The sequence below is a fragment of the Ambystoma mexicanum genome, chromosome 6q (assembly GCF_040938575.1).
Source record: "Ambystoma mexicanum isolate Mex_15411 chromosome 6q, UKY_AmexF1_1, whole genome shotgun sequence".
NCBI classification, from domain to species: domain Eukaryota; kingdom Metazoa; phylum Chordata; class Amphibia; order Caudata; family Ambystomatidae; genus Ambystoma; species Ambystoma mexicanum.
In genome coordinates, this window is record NC_090937.1 from 1636245312 (window position 1) to 1636268252 (window position 22941).

General features: G+C 46.8%; 1 protein-coding gene across 1 annotated transcript in view; it reads right to left on the minus strand.

Annotated features, from left to right (window-relative positions):
* Positions 1–22941, minus strand: part of LOC138516928 (uncharacterized) — a 382418-nt gene that overhangs the window by 174604 nt on the left and 184873 nt on the right. Inside the window, exons 7-8 of the mRNA XM_069632392.1 lie at positions 16484–16573; positions 14414–14470 (exon numbers count right to left, since the gene is read on the minus strand). Coding sequence (XP_069488493.1) covers positions 14414–14470; positions 16484–16573 — 147 coding nt within the window. The remainder of the gene's footprint in view (positions 1–14413; positions 14471–16483; positions 16574–22941) is intronic.

Sequence of the window (22941 nt, forward strand, 5' to 3'; positions counted from 1 at the left end):
CTGTCTATACTCCTGACCTCATACAGCTCCTGCCCTGGGGTCCATTCCTTCCTCACGTCTCTGGGCAACCTTTTTCGTACACATAGGTAAGCAGTGTCAAGTTACCTGTGTTCTTGTGTTTTTTATTCCTGCTCTGTGCATAACCTCATAATCCATTGCCTTACAGCGTTCAAGGGGTTCTTCTGGCTGTTCCTGAATCCAGGCCCGACGGACTACCACACCTGTGGCCTCAAAGACCGCACAGGCAGTGTTTCTGGTATTGTCTGTGTGGTACTTGGGGACGGAGGTATTCATACTCTGCACGACCATCAAGTCCATAACAGACTGTGAAGCCTTTTGGCCGTCCAGAGTATGAATCCCTCCGCCGGGGACCCAGTGACTGCTTTAATGCAGGCCGTGGCGGCTCTTAGGACCGACATGGCCGCAGCCACTACCGCCATTCACCATCGCCTAGACGCCTTGCAGAGCACACGTTATCCCCTACCTGCAGACACCGAGTTCGGGGACCCTGCCCCTCTAGTCCAGCCTGTCCCTGCTCCAGCCCCTGCCCCCACTCCCGTGTTGCTCCCGACCTCCTTCCCTCTTGCTGCCCCAGAACGCTACCAGGGTGACCCACGTAAATACTGCACCTTCATAAACCAATGTAAACTTCACTTCTTGTGCAGACCCCAAGCCTTCCCCGATTCTGTCACAAAGGCTGCCTTTCTTTTGTCTCATCTATCCGGAGTAGCGGCTACCTGGGCAAACCCGTTGCTAGAAAACGACCACCCTGCTTTATACGACTTCGAGCTTCTCGTAACAGAGATGGCTAAAGTGTTCGACACCCGCTATAAGGCCCAGTCAAGGGACCTGGAACTACTAGATCTCTCACAGGGTAAACAAACACTAATTGAGTACATCACCCGGTACAATCAGCTCGCCGCTGAGACTTCCTGGCCAGAGGAAAAGAAGGCGATCGTGTTCTACCGAGGTCTATGCAACGCCATGAAGGACGCCCTGTCGGTGGTTCCTGCCCTTCCCTCTGTGTTCACGGATCTTGTAGACCTTGCACTACAGGTGGACGCCTGGAGATCCGAACGGAAGGCAGAAACCACGTTCGCCGGCCAGTCAACCCCGACCCCTTCTCCCGCCGGTTCCGAACCCATGCAAATAGGCGGGATTCGAAGCCCGATAACACAGTCCGAACGGGAACGTCGGAGAACCGACAACACCTGTTTTTATTGCGGGCTAAATGGACACTACGTAAGGGAATGCCCCCGACGACCAAAGAACAAGGCGAATCCTCTGGGTGTTTAAGCACGCTATAAATACGCAACTAAGACAAAAACAATTACGCAACTAAATAAACAAAAACAATTTCTTTAACAGCGTCTCGATGCCTGCGGGCTGTGTGAGTGCTTTAAAAATAAATGTAAATTAAAAAAAAGCAAACCCTTTTCCTTCTTGGCACTGTATTTATTCTTCCTATTGCTAACATATTGTTTTTGTGTCAGGCACGTGTGGTTTATGGAATGGCATTAAAAACTGCTCAAACTGAAACGACTTGGCAGACGGCACATCCAACAGTGCAAGACCAAGATTGCGCAGCACTTGCTTACTGCAGCCTTTCCAAATCAGATTGAAAAGCACACTTAACGGTATGAACGGTATACCGGTATAAACAATGTGACGGTTATTATTGTTCAATTAATTGGTTCACGGTATCTTTAACGGTATACCGTAATACCGTTACAGCCCTAGTCTGTACCACCCAGATTTACCTGGTAGCTGTGGCTGAGCAGTCAGACTTCCCTCAAGAAGAGTTAGGCAGTATGCAAAGTATACACAATAGGCACTCAGACACAATAATACAAGCAAACACTGACCCGAGCTTTGGTATCAAAGTATCTAATTATTTATTTAAAAACACACTGTTTGAAACACTCCAGCACTCTTATTGTTAAACACTCTAAACACTGTTACTATTATAATATATACACCCCTTATTCCTTATCAGATGAGTCTTAGTAAAACACCACTTATTTTCATACAGAGGTGAGCGCTTAACTAGATGGCACTCCAATAAGTTTGTGAAAAAGGGAGGGAAAAAGACAGAATATGGAAAGGTACACCACTCTAAGATTTAGGAATACTGTTCGCAAGGCGGAAGAGCAAAAGTCACTGGTGAGCCAAAGTCCAAAGGTTGGGCCCACTCTTAGAGAGAGCAGAGCACAAATGCGCCCAAGATCACACAGTTACACTAGGCTTAGAAAGTCTTGCAGAGAGTTCAGAAAGAGTTTAGAGAGGCTCAGAAAAGTTTAGCCAGGGTGTCCCAGGCTAACCCAGGTTCGAAAGACGGGGGCTAAATCTACCCCGTACAGTCGGTGGCAAGGGAAGCCAGGCGGGACACGGTACCTTAAGTGGGAATGATCCTCCAGCGGTGGCAGTTGTTCCTGGCAGTGGGTGCAAGTCACGTCGTCGTCCAGGGGAAGATAAGATCTCGACTTGGAGGAAAGATGAAGGTCGTTGCACTGCCAGGGAAGAAACCAGCCGCGGAGTTTTGCGGTTAAAGGTAGTACCCTTTAATTCGCGGTCGTGGTAAAACGTGGTATCCCGGTTGCCGGGGTGCTTGGCACAGGCAAGGCGGCCACGAGATACGTCGGGAAGGCGAAAAGACAGTGAAACTGGTTATCCCCACCAGCAAAGGAAGAAGACTCTCCGGCGGGAGATCTCCTCTGTCGTTGGGAAAAGTGGTGAGACGGTCCAGCAGGGCTCCATCGGTGGTGTCATCGTGGCAGGTCAGCTCAGCTTCTCCCTCGTCGGATTCTCAGGTCCTGTGGCGACTTCTGAAGTTCCAGTCCCCAAAGCCCTGCTTTTATGCAGAAAACCCCCATTCACTCAGCCTAGCTGTCACTCAAACATGCTAAGTGGTGAGCCGGCCGGCTCACCACTTGGGCCAATCAGGACGGAGTGCGACTTAAGTTGCCTAGGCAACTCAGTCCAGGGTGCCTAAATCCCCCTCCACCCCCCCTAAGTACCCCAGACAGAGTGGCACCACTTTGGAGGGCTTCTGTGGAGAAGCCCGCCAAAAGGTGGAACAAAGGGCTCGACTTGGGTTGGAGTCACAGAAGAGAACACAAACGCCATTTTAGAACCGAGTTTTGGCAAAAAATACCAACCGGAGAATTAATATTAATTAAATAAACCGGCGGTATGTTCGAGACTATCGTAATTAAATAAATAAAGATAGTAGCCTCGAACAATGGGAAAATCCCATAGAGAAATATTCGCGGTTGAATATAAAAAGTAGTATCCACTGCCACCAGCCAAAACTCGATCAGGGGGGACGGAGACGTGCCCCCTCGACTAACAGACCCCGGGGCAATTGAATTGCCCCAGCCAGTACGTCCACAATAGGATGGTTTGTACTGGTTCTGTTCAGAATTTAAGACTAGTAAAGTCAATGGTGACTTTACATGCCCTGGGAGACAGTAGTCAGTCCCAGGGTATGGAGTCTATACTGGGGGGTCACTATGCCACCCCTGTGTTACTGCACTGAGGGTGCTGTGTAACACACATCACAAAAACACATGAAGCCCTATGGGGTAAAAGACCCCATAGCCCATTAAACACATCTAGATTCAAAGAAACACACTCAAATCATGCCCAAGAGTGAGGGTAAAAGAGTCTCACTCTTGGCAGGAGAAAAAAATAAACCCCAAAAAATTCATCAAAGCTGCTGGGGGACTCAGGTTAGGAAATTCAGCCTAAACAGAGAATTCTCCCTAACACACAGGACCATACCCCACCAGGAGGGCCAGCATCAGGGTGTTTCCCTTGTCATAGCTGAGGGTGCTCTGTCCCTGGACACCGGACCATACCCCACCAGGAGGGCCAGCATCAGGATATGTCCCTAATCAGAGCTGAGGTTGCTCTGTCCCTGGACACAGGACCATACACCCCATCAGGAGGGCCTGCATCAGTGTGTTTCCCTTGTCAGAGCTGAGGTTGCTCTGTCCCTGGACACAGGACCATATCCCACCAGGAGGGCCAGTACCAGGAGAGTTCCCTAGTCAGAGCTGAGCTTGCTCTGTCCCTGGACACAGGACCATACCACACCAGGAGGGCCAGTATCAGAATAGTTCCCTAGTCAGAGCTGAGCTTGCTCTGTCCCTGGACACAGGACCATACCACACCAGGAGGGCCAGCATCAGGATAGTTCCCTAGTCAGAGCTGAGCTTGCTCTGTCCCTGGACACAGGACCATACCACACCAGGAGGGCCAGCATCAGGGTGTTTCCCTTGTCAGAGCTGAGGTTGCTCTGTCCCTGGACACATGACCATACCCCACAAGGAGGGCCAGCATCAGGATCTGTCCCCAATCAGAGCTGAGGTTGCTCTGTCCCTGGACACAGGGCCATACCCCACCAGGAGGGACAGCATCAGGATATGTCCCTAGTCAGAGCTGAGGTTACTCTGTCCCTGGACACAGGACCATACCAAACCAGGAGGGCCAGCATCAGGATATGTCCACAGTCAGAGCCGAGGTTGCTCTGTCCAGCACAGCTTGCCTTGCCCCAGGACTTTAGAGAAAAAGCATCTCCCTTTCCTGCAAAACGACGAAAACTGCCATTTGGCCAAAAATGCAGTTTAGGCCACAAACGGACCATATATGAACCAACTTTAACTTACTTGTTGTGTGCAATCATCTTGACACACATTTTAACACTTAGGTACTTTGACATACTTTTATTTTATAAATTTAACCGATTATGTACATTGAGCAAACTGCAGGTTTAAAGCTAAACATGTGACATGCAGCATTTTCAAAGGAAGCACATTGCATCTAAACAGAAAGTAAACTTTGCACAATCCAAAATAACCACACTCTAAACTGTGCTTTAAACATGCTTGAACACGGCACTACATCCTTCACTGGCAAAATGATGCAAACGTCAGATAAACGGGACATAGCGGGGTCTACTGAGGCGCTGCTCTGCAGGAATATAGAGCAGCTGCAGTAAATACACTCCAGTACTGCCCTGAGGAGATGTCCTGGGAGGCTGGATAGGGCCTGGGGAGAAGGGGGGTTGAAAACAGGACTGCAGGTGTGGTTGGTTTGTTGAGGTTTGTAGACCTGCAAAGGACTATGGTCAACAACTAGTCTGCCTTAATGGCTACCTCGATGACAAGTTGCCTACGACACACCTGCAAAAGCATTAGTGTAGAAGGACAGCATAAGAGAACACATGTGCAGCGCATAGAAGCAAGATGTGCATTGATTCAGGGGAGCTAATCATCTTATACTACTACACTGGGTTATTGTGATCTTATACTTCCTTAACTGGGCCATTTTCCTCCTATACTGATTTAACAGGGCCATCTTCATCTTATACTCCCTTAACTGGGCCATCTTCATCTTCTACTCCCTTAACTGGGCCATCTTCATCTTATACTCCCTTAACTGGGCCATCTTCATCTTCTAGTCCCTTAACTGGGCCATCTTCATCTTATACTCCCATTACTGGGCCATCTTCATCTTATACTCCCTTAACTGGGCCAACTTCATCCTATACTACCTTAACTGGGACATCTTCATCTTATACTCCCTTAACTGGGCCATCTTCATCTTATACTCCCTTAACTGGGCCATCTTCATCAAATACTCCCTTAACTGGGCCATCTTCATCCAATACTACCTTAACTGGGCCATCTTCATCTTATACTCCCTTAATTGGGCCATCTTCATCCTATACTCATTTAATAGGGCCATCTTCATGTTATACTCCCTTAATTGGGCCATCTTCATCCTATACTCTTTTAATAGGGCCATCTTCATGTTATACTCCCTTAACTGGGCCATCTTCATCCTATACTCATTTAATAGGGCCAACTTCATGCTCCCTTAACTGGGCCATCTTCATCTTCTTCTCCCTTAACTGGGCCATCTTCATCTTATACTCCCATTACTGGGCCATCTTCATCTTATACTCCCTTAATTGGGCCAACTTCATCCTATACTACCTTAACTGGGCCATCTTCATCTTAAACTCCCTTAACTGGGCCATCTTCATCTTATACTCCCTTAACTGGGCCAACTTCATCCTATACTACCTTAACCGGGCCATCTTCATCTTATACTCCCTTAATTGGGCCATCTTCATCCTATACTCATTTAATAGGGCCATCTTCATTTTATACTCCCTTAACTGGGCCATCTTCATCCTATACTCATTTAATAGGGTAAACTTCATGCTCCCTTAACTGGGCCATCTTCATCCTATACTACCATAACTGGGCCATTTTCATCTTATACTCCCTTACTGGGCCATCTTCATCCTATACTCTTTAATAGGGCCATCTTCATCCTATACTTCCTTAACTGGGCCAACTTCATCTTATACTCCCTTAACTGGGCCATCTTCATCCTATACTTCCTTAACTGGGCCATCTTTGTCTTATACTCCCTTCACTGGGCCATCGTCATTCTATGCTTCCTAAACTGAGCACCTTTATCTTATACTCCTTTAATTGGGTCCTCTTCATTTTATACTTCCTTAACTGGTCAATCTTCATCTTATACTCCCTTAACTGGGCCATCTTCATCTTATACTCTTTTAACTGGGCCAACTTCATCTTATACTCTTTTAACTGGGCCAACTTCATCTTATACTCCCTTAACTGGGCCATCTTCATCTTATGCTCCCTTAACTGGGCCATCTTCATCTTATACTACCATAACTGGGCCATCTTCATCTTATACTCTTAACTGGGCCAATTTCATCTTATACTCCCTTAACTGGGCCATCTTCATCTTATGCTCCCTTAACTGGGCCATCTTCATCTTATACTACCATAACTGGGCCATCTTCATCTTATACTCCTTTAACTGGGCCATCTTCATCCTATACTACCTTAGCTGGGCCATCTTCATCCTATACTTCCTTAACTGGGCCATCTTCATCTTATGCTCCTTTAACTGGGCCATCTTCATCCTATACTTCCTTAACTGGGCCATCTTCATCCTATACTCCCTTAACTGGGCCATCTTCATCTTATACTCCTTTAACTGGGCCATCTTCATCCTATACTTCCTTAACTGGGCCATCTTCATCCTATACTCTTTAATAGGGCCATCTTCATCCTATACTTCCTTAACTGGGCCAACTTCATCTTATACTCCCTTAACTGGGCCATCTTCATCCTATACTTCCTTAACTGGGCCATCTTTGTCTTATACTCCCTTCACTGGGCCATCGTCATTCTATGCTTCCTAAACTGAGCACCTTTATCTTATACTCCTTTAATTGGGTCCTCTTCATTTTATACTTCCTTAACTGGTCAATCTTCATCTTATACTCCCTTAACTGGGCCATCTTCATCTTATACTCTTTTAACTGGGCCAACTTCATCTTATACTCTTTTAACTGGGCCAACTTCATCTTATACTCCCTTAACTGGGCCATCTTCATCTTATGCTCCCTTAACTGGGCCATCTTCATCTTATACTACCATAACTGGGCCATCTTCATCTTATACTCTTTTAACTGGGCCAATTTCATCTTATACTCCCTTAACTGGGCCATCTTCATCTTATGCTCCCTTAACTGGGCCATCTTCATCTTATACTACCATAACTGGGCCATCTTCATCTTATACTCCTTTAACTGGGCCATCTTCATCCTATACTACCTTAACTGGGCCATCTTCATCCTATACTTCCTTAACTGGGCCATCTTCATCTTATGCTCCTTTAACTGGGCCATCTTCATCCTATACTTCCTTAACTGGGCCATCTTCATCCTATACTCCCTTAACTGGGCCATCTTCATCTTATACTCCTTTAACTGGGCCATCTTCGTCTTATACTCCTTTAACTGGGCCATCTTCATCCTATACTTCCTTAACTGGGCCATCTTCATCCTATACTACCTTAACTGGGCCATCTTCATCTTATACTCCTTTAACTGGGCCGTCTTCACCTTATACTCCTTTAACTTGGCCATCTTCATCCCATACTTCCTTAACTGGGCCATCTTCATCTTATACTCTTTTAACTGGGCCAATTTCATCTTATACTCCCTTAACTGGGCCATCTTCATCTTATACTACCATAACTGGGCCATCTTCATCCTATACTACCTTAACTGGGCCATCTTCATCCTATACTTCCTTAACTGGGCCATCTTCATCTTATGCTCCTTTAACTGGGCCATCTTCATCCTATACTTCCTTAACTGGGCCATCTTCATCCTATACTCCCTTAACTGGGCCATCTTCATCTTATACTCCTTTAACTGGGCCATCTTCGTCTTATACTCCTTTAACTGGGCCATCTTCATCCTATACTTCCTTAACTGGGCCATCTTCATCCTATACTACCTTAACTGGGCCATCTTCATCTTATACTCCTTTAACTGGGCCATCTTCACCTTATACTCCTTTAACTTGGCCATCTTCATCCCATACTTCCTTAACTGGGCCATCTTCATCTTATACTACCATAACTGGGCCATCTTCATCTTATACTCCCTTAACTGGGCCATCTTCATCCTATACTTCCTTAACTGGGCCATCTTTGTCTTATACTCCCTTCACTGGGCCATCGTCATTATATGCTTCCTAAACTGAGCACCTTTATCTTATACTCCTTTAATTGGGCCCTCCTCATCTTATACTCCCTTAACTTGGCCATCTTCATCCTATACTTCCTTAAATGGGCCATCTTCATCTTATACTCCCTTAACTAGGCCATCTTCATCTTATACTCTTTTAACTGGGACATCTTCATCTTATACTCTTTTAACTGGGCCAACTTCATCTTATACTCCCTTAACTGGGCCATCTTCATCTTATGCTCCCTTAACTGGGCCATCTTCATTTTATACTACCATAACTGGGCCATCGTCATCCTATATTTCCTTAACTGGTCCATCTTCATCTTATGCTCCCTTAACTGGGCCATCTTCATCTTATACTACCATAGCTGGGCCATCGTCATCCTATACTTCCTTAACTGGTCTATCTTCATCTTATACTCCCTTAACTGGGCCATCTTCATCTTATACTCTTTTAACTGGGCCATCTTCATCTTATACTCTTTTAACTGGGCCAACTTCATCTTATACTACCATAACTGGGCCATCGTCATCCTATACTTCCTTAACTCGTCCATTTTCATCTTTACTCCCTTAACTGGGCCATCTTCATCTTATACTCTTTTAACTGGGCCATCTTCATCTTATACTCTTTTAACTGGGCCATCTTCATCTTATACTCTTTTAACTAGGCCAACTTCATCTTATACTCCCTTAACTGGGCCATCTTCATCTTATGCTCCCTTAACTGGGCCATCTTCATCTTATACTACCATAACTGGGCCATCTTCATCTTATACTCCTTTAACTGGGCCATCTTCATCCTATACTACCTTAACTGAGCCATCTTCATCCTATACTTCCTTAACTGGGCCATCTTCATCTTATACTCCTTTAACTGGGCCATCTTCATCCTATACTTCCTTAACTGGGCCATCTTCATCCTATACTCCCTTAACTGGGCCATCTTCATCTTATACTCCTTTAACTGGGCCATCTTCATCTTATACTCCTTTAACTGGGCCATCTTCATCCTATACTTCCTTAAATGGGCCATCTTCATCCTATACTACCTTAACTGGGCCATCTTCATCTTATACTCCTTTAACTGGGCCATCTTCATCTTATACTCCTTTAACTGGGCCATCTTCATCCTATACTTCCTTAAATGGGCCATCTTCATCCTATACTACCTTAACTGGGCCATCTTCATCTTATACTCCTTTAACTGGGCCATCTTCATCCGATACTACCTTAACTGGTCAATCTTCATCCTATACGCCCTTAACTGGGCCATCTTCATCCTATACTTCCTTAAATGGGCCATCTTCATCTTATACTACCATAACTGGGCCATCTTCATCTTATACTCCTTTAACTGGGCCATCTTCATCCTATACTCCTTTAACTGGGCCATCTTCATCCTATACTTCCTTAACTGGGCCATCTTCATCTTATACTACCATAACTGGGCCATCTTCATCTTATACTCCTTTAACTGGGCCATCGCCATCCTATACTTCCTTAACTGGGCCATCTTCATCCTATACTCCCTTAACTGGGCCATGGTTCCCGCTCCAGGCCTATGGACCCCCATATGGTCTCTGTTCTCTCTCCTTTTTGCTCTTCAACCATTAATTGTGGTACCCGTTGGGAGGCCCTCCTGGCCCCCTTCCATTTCTCTAAGACCATCACTAATGTCTATTTAAGTGGCACCATCCTGGTCCAGGGGCCTCAGGCCAATCTCTTCCTTTTTGATAGATGCTTCCCACGCCCTATCAACTTCCATTCCTCTCCTGCTATCCCATCTTACCCCTCCCAGGCTCCTCTGCCACCTCCTTCCTCTGCCATCTCCTCGGCATCCCATGCTGCTTCTCTGGCCACCCTGTTGCTTCTCCCCTCCGTCAATCTTGCACTCTCTTCGCCATCTCTGACTACGCTGCCTTCTCTTCCTTACTCCTCTGCCCATCATCAGGTACCTCCAACACTTCTGCAGGGCGTACGTCTGGCCTGTACCCCTCTCCCCGGAAGTCCTTCAATTGTGGCAACCTGCTCCAAATCGCTACTCTCAACTCTTGTTCAGCTGTCAAGCATTCCTCTGACATCTGCCGTCTCCTGGAAGAGTTTGATTTGGATTTTCCAGGTCTCACTGAGACTTGGTTCACGACCAGCTCTGTCACAAGCTTTGACACTCTCCTTCCTGATGGCTACAAGATACTCTCTGAACCCAGAACTAACCATCCCGGTGGGGAAGTAGCCTTGATTTTCCTGGAGTGGATCCTTGCTTCTATCACCCTAATGTTCTGATCTCCTCAGACCTCCCCTTCTCTAACCCTCTCACCACTCCTCTCTCCTGGAGTGATCGCTTCCTTCTTTCCTCCCACCTCTGTTTCTCTCTACACCTCAGGTCAAGCAGACTCCAGCACTGCCGGATGTATACGTTTTGGCTGTGGCACAATTGTTTGCGGCCGGATTGACTGTGGTCAATTCGGCAGCGGAGCCAATTTAGATGCAGCCATGTTTAGGTGCATGTTCTTACCCTGCGCTGTCAGATCCGTCCCTCCTACGCGGGTCGGTTCCACTACCACAGGGTCCGGTTGTTTTCTTTGGTCCCCACCTCTAGACCTCCAGAAGCAGGGCACACCCCCGTCACCCCCAAAGGCAATCACTACCAAACATGGGGAGTGGGGTACACCCCCACAACGCCAGCTCCCCCATGTTTGGTAGTGATTACCCAAATTGATTGTTTCAATATGACCAAATGGTACTGGCCGAATTTGACCAGTTGTACCATATGGTCAATTTGAAATGACCAATTTGGGTAATACCACAATGCCACCTACCTTCTCGGTCATCCGACCGATGAAGCGTGTGTCAGTTGAGGCTTTCACCACTACTTTCTCTCCTCCTCCTGCATCTTTGGCTGACTCACACCCTGACACAGCTCTCTCTAACCTTCATCTCTCTATCTCTAACACCCTGAATGTCCTTGTCCCTGTCATGAGGATCTTCATGAAGCCGAAATCCAAGTGCAACTCTTGGTACCATGCCGACCTCGCCGCCCGTGAATGTAAGTGGGGAGCATTAGACGCATCCCCTGACGAACTGGCCTGTCGTCTGATTCAAAGGCAGTACAGACGCTCAGCTCTCTTTAAAAAGAGAGCCTACATCCAAGCTCGCATCTCTGTGGCATCTAACAACTCAGCCACACTTTTCAAAATATGCAAGGAGCTGGCCAATCCTGCTGCAGTCTCTACTGCTCCTGTTCCCTCTCATTTCACCAACAAAGCTCAGGACATTCTGTCTACCCTCTCTCCCTCGAGCTCCTCTTCCTCCTTCTCTACCACTCCTGGCCCATTTTAGGCCTTCTCTCCTCCTTTCTCCTCCTATTCCCTGTTCAGCCCTGATGATGTTTCTAGACAAGTCAGATATATGAAAGTTTCGTCAAAGCAGGTTCTCCCCTGCTCATCTAGAACCATCAAGGACCACATTGACACCCTTGTTGCAGCCTTGACCGATTTCTTCAATCACTCCTTTGCCGCAGGCACATTCCCCTCCCCCTTTAAGCACTCCCTTGTGCACCCCCTTCTAAAGAAGCCCTTGGCTGATCCTTCCTCTCCAGCTAACTATAGCCCGATCACCATCACTCCTTTCCTGGGCAAACTCTTGGAAAAGCTGTCCATCTCCCAGTTTAATCTACATACTGAATCTGTTGGTCGTCTCCATGACCACCAGTCTGGCTTCAATGCTGCCAGAGCACGGACCAGAAGCACGTAAAATGCTCTCCTAAACACCAGTGAAGATTTGCTCTCCAATCTTGACTCTAATCTCCCTTCTGTCCTCATTCTTCACGATCTATCCTCTGCTTTTGACATGGTCAACCATGCTATCCTGCTCAATCGCCTCTGTGACAACCTTGGTATCACTGATCAGGCCCTGGGCTGGGTGATCTCCTTTCTCACCAACCAACCCTCTCAAGTCCAACTGGGGTCTTTCCTCTTTTCTATCTCTCTCTCTCTACTTGTGGTATTCCCCAGGTGCCTAACCTCTCTCCCTGGCTTTTCATCCGCTACCTGGCACCTCTCGCCCACTGCATCACTACTTTCTGCTCCAATGTTCAATGTCATGCGGATGACACTCAGCTATCTTTCAGGCTCCCCTCAGCCACCTCTTCTTCTCATACCAGACTGTCTGGCCCGCAATTCAGGAACGATGTGCCACCAATGATCTCTGCCTTAATGTCAGTAAGACAGAGATCCCCCTCATTGGGACACCCGCTCCTTCCTTTCCTCTCCCTTTCTGTCTGCCCATTCTGGGCTCTTTTCCTGCTCCTTCATATGAGGCTGAGAACCTTGGTGTCATCTTCGACTCCAGCCTCTTCTTCTCTCCTCACATCTCTGACGTCTCTAACAAGTCAAACTATCAGCTGCGCCTCCTCAGAGGTATTCTTCCTTTTCTCATTTTCCCCTAGAAGAGCACTGTCTCCAGAGCTCCGGTCCTCTCTAGGCTGGACTACTGTAACAGCCTCTTTCTAAATCTGACTGCCTCTACTCCCTGCAAGACTTGTCCTTGGGCCCAAGCCCAGGGATCACATCTCTCCAGCTCTGAAATCTCTTCACTGCTCCCCGCGGCTGCAAGGATCAATATCAGGACCCTCTGCATCGTCCACAAGTCTTTCTGGGACCTGGACCACTCTACCTCCAACTTTCTCTTCCATCTCCCTCAAATCTGAGGGTCAGACATTTCTCCAAGCAGAGAGTTGGTGGCAGATCTCCCTCCTCGGCTGTGGCCTCCTTATGGAACAGCCTCCCTACCTCTCTCAAAATAGAGCAGAACCACCTGTGGTTCCGGAAGCAACTCAAGACCTTCATTTTCTTTTCCGCTTTCTCTCTTCCTCTCTCCTGCAGATTTACCTGAATGCTCGGCACACTGGTCACCTGGTTACCCTCAGAACTCATGCCCAGGTTCCTGCATGTCCAGTTGCCCTTGCACTGCCTCTGGTGTAGTGGGTCACCGCTCCCCTCCCAAGAGGTTGTGGCGATAACCACGTGACAGTGTTAAATAAAAAGAATGAGCGGCGTCCCGCTCGCCAGTCTTGAAAGGTAACAGACTCCTGCCTGTTGTGTCACCCATCGCAGCGCGGCGCGCTGCGTAACAGGCAGATGGCATGCCAGCCTTGTCAGGCCACACCAGAGACGGCGCCCCTGCTGGGTAAAGCCATCTCTCATGAGAAGCTGGATTAGCAGAGCCCCTGCTGGGCAACTCAGCCAGATGGTGCAGGTGCCCCTGCTGGGCAACACCGGCCGTTTCACCTATTGGGCCTGGGTGCCCCCATGCCATGATGATGCCCATGTGAACATGGGCGGACAGGGTGTCCCCTGTCCCACGTTGCTTGCTGGGTGCCCCCAGCATTACTGTCGTTGCGGTGATCCGGTAACCAAAGGGTGCCCTCTATGGTACACTCTGTGTGATCGCAGCATGCCTTGTAATCCGGGTGATCCCGGCAACCAGATGTCCTGCTCTGGTGCCCCAGGAGCAGGACATACCATCTGGCCTCCACAACACCTACAGGTCTGTATCTGCTACCCTACAGTCCCTGCTCTCTGCACTTATGAGCCACCTGCTGGCTGCACTTGTGAGTTAACTGTACTTCCCCCTTTCCGCTCCCCCCTGGCACTTCTCCCCTTCCCTCGTCCCTGCACGTGCACGATCTGAATGACACAAGGCCTAGTAAGATCGTTGTTTGTCCTCCCTTTGTTTCCCCCTCCTTGTCTTTTCACGCCTAAGTGGGCTATCAGAGCACAAGCAAGAAGGGCCCTGTTTCTGGTGTTCACCTACCTGTATTTATTCTTTTCCTGACTCCAGGTGGATGCAGTTTCAGTCTCCTGGGCTTCACTAAAAGGAGAAGACAAGACCACGTCAGGAAAGAATAATACATTGAGGAAGAGAAAACAAAACGAAACGTTCTGGCTCCACTGGTTGGCACTACAACCCTCAAACCGGAAATGGAACATCGTACTTAGATATGGAAACAGATTGAACTGAAATAAGCAAGAAACTGGACTTGCATTATATTAAACAGTGCTCAAACCCTGAAATAAAATCTGTTTGAATGGAGTAGTATTGGTGTGCATGGATTAAAATAGGTATCCGTCTTTTTACGTGAAGGCTACTTCGTACTGTCAAGCTTCTGCCTCACCACCACAAGACCATGTACGAGTTTTAACCATATTGTCATTTACGCCAAGCTTCACATACTTCGTGGTCCCCTCCAATCAGAATTCCAGCGTAAACACTCTGCTGAATGTGCTCTCAATGTCCTTACCATTGCTCACCTCTCCTCCATTCTCAGAGGAGGGAACAGGTAACCCAGCAGAGAGGAATCTGGGGGGGGGACATCATGGCCCTGAACACAAAGCACCGGGACAGGCGAACAAAGACCTCCGGACCAATTGTGTTTGTTGCGTGCCGCCATAGCTGTACTCGAGCAGGCACCCGCCTAAAGACCGAGCTCATAATAACATTGAAAAGAACCGCACTCAAGGAAAGGACAGGGTATCAGAGGTATTTTAAGGCATTGTACCTTTGTGATACCACCCTGAGGAAAACAAGGAAGTGCTTGGCCTGGGGAACCAGAAAGGCTGCGGGTCCAATTGGAGTAGTTGAGGCCCATAAAAGGGGTAACTGGAAACGGGGTGGTGAGGGAAAAGGAGGAGGCAGACCAAGAGACCAAGAGGCAGCAGGTCAGTGCAGCAGAGCGTGAAGGAGGATTGTAGAGCACGTGCATGCAGAGGTATCAGTTGGCGAGAGACAGTGGTACGTGGGTGTGAGAATGTATGTATGTGTGTGTTATCGTAGCCCTACACCACTCCAGACCCTCATGAGTCTAAGTCTTACCATTCTGCTACTCTACCTTGACTGGGTTTGGATAGACCTCAATGTCTACTCCTATTCACTAGTTCAGGGCGTCCTCGCAGAATGTTCTGAAAATCCATCTTAAGTGAGACTAAGGGTCAAGGCCTCAGTAACTCTCCAACCCTTCATTACTCAGAGGCCATGGACAAGCTTGTCACCGATGGCCTTCCTTGGATCAGCAGACACTTCTGTATTCCAACAAGTCTTAGACCAGTCGCACTCTAACCCGCAAGACATTGAAACCCCCAACCAACCCCAGCCCTTCAACACATGGGTGCCAGGACTGCAGACCCTTAAGCAGAGTGCCACCCAAGAGGGGGGAAGAGTTCTAGCTACCCCAGTGTGGCATGGGCTGTAGGAGCAGGATTTTCATATTTAGTGAAGACGGGTGACTTGGAGGAGGAAGACCCAGAGGCTTCAGGAATGAACAAGACTAGCGAGGGGGTATCAGCGGAGAAGAGGAGATTGCAGGAAGATCTAAAGGAGAGAGGGGGGAGGAGGAGGTCATACCTGAGTAGAGTGTAAGATGCTACATAGGTGTCAATCAGTGCTCCCAATAAGATTTTGAAGTGGGAGCATTTACTCCTTATTTTTTTAAAAATTTGGGTGTAAAATGTTTTTTTAGGGCGAAAAAAGTCCAATTCCTAATGGGAGTATTACATAAGCAATAACAAATGTTTGAACTGTAAAACAGAAATGTTTTTGTACTAAATATTTCTTTGCACCTGGATCCTGCACATTAAAAAGGCACAATTTGTCGTCCTCTGATCAGGCAGGGATAACTCAAGACTTTCTTCCTTTGGCACTGAGCCATGTGGGTAGAAGCAGGGGAAGTCTTCTTGCATTGGTTTACTATTTTTTGTTGGGGGCTTTGGCCTCTTTTCAGGAGTAAAAGGGGCTGATACCCCCTTTATCTGTATAGCTCGTGTCAATGATTATACATTTCTAAAAGAAAACCTTTAATCTAGATCAAGAAATAAAACTAGAACATACCTTTTTCCAGGACACATTTTTCAAAGATGCTCAGCACCATCTGGACCAGCAAAGTTAGGATGAGTAGAAGAGCAAAGATCATCTTCCATCCTGTGCAAAATACAGGTCACAGCAAGAGGTGCTCAAGGTTAGAAGAAGTACACAGTGCCTGTATGTTCAGGTCACAAAATACAGGTCACAACAAGAGGTGCTCAAGGTTAGAAGAGGTACACAGTGCCTGTATGTTCAGGTCACAAAATACAGGTCACAACAAGAGGTGCTCAAGGTTACAGGTACACAGTGCTTGTATGTTCAGGTCACAAAATACAGGTCACAACAAGAGGTGCTCAAGGTTAGAGGTACACAGTGCCTGTATGTTCAGGTCACAAAATACAGGTCACAACAAGAGGTGCTCAAGGTTAGAAGAAGTACACAGTGCTTGTATGTTCAGGTCACAAAATACAGGTCACAACAAGAGGTGCTCAAGGTTAGAAGAAGTACACAGTGCTTGTATGTTCAGGTCACAAAATACAGGTCACAACAAGAGGTGCTCAAGGTTAGAAGAAGTACACAGTGCCTGTATGTTCAGGTCACAAAATACAGGTCACAACAAGAGGTGCTCAAGGTTACAGGTACACAGTGCGTGTATGTTCAGGTCACAAAATACAGGTCACAACAAGAGGTGCTCAAGGTTAGAAGAAGTACACAGTGCCTGTATGTTCAGGTCACAAAATACAGGTCACAACAAGAGGTGCTCAAGGTTACAGGTACACAGTGCCTGTATGTTCAGGTCACAAAATACAGGTCACAACAAGAGGTGCTCAAGGTTAGAAGAAGTACACAGTGCCTGTATGTTCAGGTCACAAAATACAGGTCACAACAAGAGGTGCTCAAGGTTAGAGGTACACAGTGCCTGTATGTTCAGGTCACAAAATACAGGTCACAACAAGACGTGCTCAAGGTTAGAGGTACACAGTGCTTGTATGTTCAGGTCACAAAATACAGGTCACAACAAGAGGTGCTCAAGGTTAGAAGAGGTACACAGTGCCTGTATGTTCAGGTCACAAAATACAGGTCACAACAAGACGTGCTCAAGGTTAGAAGAGGTACACAGTGCCTGTATGTTCAGGTCACAAAATACAGGTCACAACAAGAGGTGCTCAAGGTTAGAAGAGGTACACAGTGCCTGTATGTTCAGGTCACAAAATACAGGTCACAACAAGACGTGCTCAAGGTTAGAAGAGGTACACAGTGCCTGTATGTTCAGGTCACAAAATACAGGTCACAACAAGAGGTGCTCAAGGTTAGAAGAGGTACACAGTGCCTGTATGTTCAGGTCACAAAATACAGGTCACAACAAGACGTGCTCAAGGTTAGAAGAGGTACACAGTGCCTGTATGTTCAGGTCACAAAATACAGGTCACAACAAGACGTGCTCAAGGTTAGAAGAGGTACACAGTGCCTGTATGTTCAGGTCACAAAATACAGGTCACAACAAGAGGTGCTCAAGGTTACAGGTACACAGTGCTTGTATGTTCAGGTCACAAAATACAGGTCACAACAAGAGGTGCTCAAGGTTACAGGTACACAGTGCTTGTATGTTCAGGTCACAAAATACAGGTCACAACAAGAGGTGCTCAAGGTTAGAGGTACACAGTGCTTGTATGTTCAGGTCACAAAATACAGGTCACAACAAGAGGTGCTCAAGGTTAGAGGTACACAGTGCTTGTATGTTCAGGTCACAAAATACAGGTCACAACAAGAGGTGCTCAAGGTTAGAAGAAGTACACAGTGCCTGTATGTTCAGGTCACAAAATACAGGTCACAACAAGAGGTGCTCAAGGTTAGAAGAAGTACACAGTGCCTGTATGTTCAGGTCACAAAATACAGGTCACAACAAGAGGTGCTCAAGGTTAGAGGTACACAGTGCGTGTATGTTCAGGTCACAAAATACAGGTCACAACAAGAGGTGCTCAAGGTTAGAGGTACACAGTGCTTGTATGTTCCACCACCTTTGCATCATGTACATGAGGGACATGATACACACATTAGCAGAGGAATAGTACCCAAGTACATGCATGTTTGGGATTTATAATCCCCAAATCTAGTTGGAAAGAAACATAGTATTGTACATAGGGGACAAAAGCAGTGGATTACAAGTAAGGGTGTAGGGTGGCAGTGGAGTTGGGATCGACTAGGGCACCAGGAAGAGAGGAGTTCCAGGAGGAGCTTGAGAGGGGCTGCCCCTCCATTTCACCAATGCTATAATGTTGAAGCTGACTTTTGGGACTTTTAGAGCAGGATTTCATTTTTGGGGTTCTGTAGTCTCATTTTATAAGACCCCTTGTCTTTACCTTCCCCCTCTTTTGGGGCGGGGGTCTAATTTATTTTTTTGGTCAGGCAAACCTCTACTGAAGTGGCTTGCCACAACATTCCCTTTGACCTTACTTAAGGTATTTTGGGTCAACCATAAAGCGCCCAGTCGCAGGGGTTTAGTGGATGGGCTGGTGGCAGCTAATATTTAGTTTTTGCTTCACCAGGGCTGAGATCAAATGTATCATTTTAGTAGCACAATGAACCTTTATGATAGCCAGTGGAGTACTAATGTCCTATTCTCTGACACTTAAAATGGCTGTTCTGCCTAAGTGGATTCTTTGTGAGCCCAGGATGGCAGCCACCATAGTGATTTGGACTGGGCTAGACCGGCTCTTGGCCATTTGTGGGGCACTGCACTTCCTGTGGCTTTGATCATGGGTGTTTGGCCCTTCATGATTGGATGGATGCCAAAACCTTTATTTTAAATCCCTGGCCCCTGTGAGTGATAGTACATATAGGGGAAACCCTGACCTGAGCTCATTGCTGCAGGGTGGACCTTTAGAAGGTGAGCAATCGGCTTGGCCACTCGAGGATTTTTTGCTGTTTCCCAGCATTGCTGCATTTTGGTCATACTGGCTGGATTCCAGGGGCCTGGACCCATCTGTGGTTTGGGTTTGTGGCTACTAGTGGCCCTTCTGAGATTTCCTTTTCCTCATACTGGTCCTCCTCATATACTGTGGCTAGGCCTTCTAACTTGGGATCATTTATTGGGCTCCTTTTCCTCCAGCTTTACCACAGTTTCCTGCCAGGGTCGGCCACCTTGGTTCTGGAAGCTGCTGCCACCTGAGAAGGTGTTGGAACTCCACCCTCCCCCACTAAAGCTGCTTGCCTAGGTCATCTTCGGTCACCACCACTGTTGTCCTTCTGAGTGGGCCATTTTTGCTGGTGTGCCATCTACGTCTGCCTACTGAGTCACCATGGTCTTCTTTGTGCAGGTTCCTCCATCCTCCTGGAGCCATGCCCATCACTAATTTCACTTCTGTATGGTTTTGAAGGACGTAAGATAATCATTGGTTCAGGGTACAAGAACCTGGGTGACTGGATCTCCATATTACCCTTTAAAAGGAAGCCTTTACTGACAGGGCTGATATGCTTTCCTGGAATGGTGTGTTTAGGAGCCGACACCAAGTTCGTATCTATGGGCCGTGGGCTGGCAGAATAAAGATACTCTCCCTTAGGGGTCCCCATAGTCCATTGATGTTCCCTTCTATTAATATTAGTATTATTGGGGTATTTATTAAGCACGGGCCAAGCTTCTGGAAGCAATGGGCGCTTTACAATCATAGGGGAGATAAGACATCAAGGGAAGCAGAGAAAAGGGTGAAGTAGTTGGCAGGGGAGGGTGAGGATGGGCAATTGGCAGCAAGGGATTGTGGCATATCGGAAGAAGAATCAGGAGTCAGATCTTCCATTTTTGGATAATCTTTATAGAAAGAAAAGTAAAAATCTCTAATTTTCCCTAAGATATGGGTTTCCCTGCCAAACAAAATTAAGTAGGGTGCTCGTCAATAGTCAGTGAGTCTAAAAGGAAAATCGGCCCCCTGTCCAAAACTAATTGAATCTCTCCCTGTCACTATGAAAATAATTGAGTCACAAAGAATTACTCCCTCCTCTTGTGATTGGCTTCTCAGCAAGTTCACTTCAGTAAAGAATTTGCAGATATTTCATGGCACCTTCTTCTATTAAATCGAATAGTTCATATATTGGCCTTTTCAACTTTCAAACGGTGCCTTTTACACTGTGGTTCTCCCTCTCAATGTTCTTCTTCTCCCATGTGATTTGATTTGTTGTTATTCCTTTCTTTCATTGGGGAAATTCTATTCTTCTAAACCCTTGGCGTTTATTTCTATGTAATGTTCTGTTTTTTCCTAGATTAGGAATAATAGGTCTGTTCCACTTATAACTCACACTCTTCTCCAGTATTTTCAACACTTTGCTCATACTGGGACGAGTAGGAGTGTTCCAGTAATGATTTCCACGTTTCTCAAACACTTTGTTTTTACTGGGACGAGTATAAGGATTCCATTCAATATTATCGGTTCTCCACCCCGGTCTCCTGCTCTCCCAATTACCTTCTTGACTCAAGGATCGCGTCACTGGGGTTGCGGTCTGCAGAGGGTCTTCTTCCAAGCCAGTCAGGTTTTCTTTTCCACTCTTCGCTTCCTCCTTGCTTTGCCACGTTCCACGGGTGAATCAGGTACGTGGTATCGGTATAGTTTAGGGATTCCTCAATCCACCAATCTCTGGTCACACAACCATTTCTCACTCGGTCACTCCATTGACATTGAAGCCTTTCTTCAGCTTCTCATCTTTCAGAATTTCCTGAAGGTAGGTTTTCTGGTCTTGCATGCCAGAATCCCTTCAGCCTCTGAAGCCGTGATTCCCGTTTGCTTCGTCCATCCTCACAGGTGATTCGGATCCCCTGGGCTTAGCTCTGTTAGGTCTCCTCACCTTTGATTTATGGCGGTGCTGTGGGGTTTCCCAGGTAGAATATCAAAGTCCTTTCTCTCTGCATAGTTTGCATTCTGTATTAGTTGAGTGGTCTTCGTCTCAGTCCCACCTAGGAATTCCTTTTCAGGTTTATTCAAGTGTTCTACATACCAATAACAAACGTCAGCTAGTTCTTCATGTTTTCTTCTGATAGGTGTTATTAAAGATGGTCTATAGGTGGTATGGTTAGGGAGTTCCTCCTCGGACCGACCAGTGAGGTCCCATTTGCCTCTACCCCAAGGGAGGGTATTGTGTAGCCGGTTCATCTCCCTAGCCTCAAGGCTGACCCCTGGGGACAAGTGACTGAATCCCGTGATTAATCTCACAGGATCGATAAGCAACCAGGGTGAGAAACAGTAGGGAGTAGATCACTGAGTCTCAGGTAGGCTGGGGAGTGCAGGCGTGTGGACATAGGTGTTAAGGAGGAGCCATTCCTTGAAGAGGAAGGTCTTGAGCTCTTTCCTGCACTGTAGAAGTGATGGGGCAGTCTGATTTTGATAGGGTGGAGGTTCCAAAGTCACATTTTAGGGATGCCAGGGTAGTCGCTGGACGACCTTTCCTAAAGAGCATTGCCATCATCCAGATGGAAGAGGACCAAGGCTTGGGCAACAGATCGGAGGTTGTTTTCTGGGATGAAGGGTTTGCTTTTTTTCGACACCATTTATCTATTGTTTAACATTCGGAGGCTTAATCCTGCACTTTCTCCGCTTCTGAGACTGCTGGTCCTCAAAGCCTCCACTAGATCTCATCTTCTGGGTGTCCACTGGTGTCCCCTGGGGTCGATTGCATTCTTCTGGGTACTTGTGGGAAGGAACTGGGATTTACTAAGCTTTTTTTCAGAACTGCCGTTTGGGCCATAGAATTGGACCAATCGTTTCCTATGAGGCGCTTTCTTCCACTTTGAACTGCTACAAGTGATACTGCAAGATACTTACCAGGACTTTGCAACTTCCTTCAGTGCCGCTAGGGATGGAGTTCTTCACCAAGCTCTGGATTTTTAGAGGCTTCCCCTGATTTATTAGGGATTTTTAAATCTGTGTTGTTTGACACTCCTGCCCAGGATTTACAATGTAGCACTGTGTGTTGCTACCTTTTCCCTCCTTGAAAATGGAGTGTAATATCCCCTTCTGGGCCTACGGCCTGTCCCACTAAAACATATCTTGGTGGCCCTCCTGACTGTGCTGGACATTGTGTTCCCATTTTCACTACACTTAAATGCTACAATTGTGCTATATGCGTATGTATTATAGATAGTGCTGTACATAGAATGTAGCAGGAAACCTGTGCAAAGTTGTGTGTGGTGCCCTTGGACCCTGTCTGGTAATTACTTTATGTGATGTTGTCTAGGGGTCTTTTTCTTTTCTCACCTCTGAAAGTCTATATCTAGTGTGTCTCCCACCAGGCACAGGGCTCATATTTTAGGGAAAAAGAGTGAGTTAAATATTAACTGGCCATTACATTATTTTTACTAATATTATGCTCAGATAGTGTTCTGGGTAACCAGAGTACTTATTTCCCCATCATAATATTTCATTTGAGACCTGTAAGGGTGCAGAAGGATAAGACTGACATGAAAGGGTTATGGATGTTGCTATGGATCGTTAAAGTCAAAG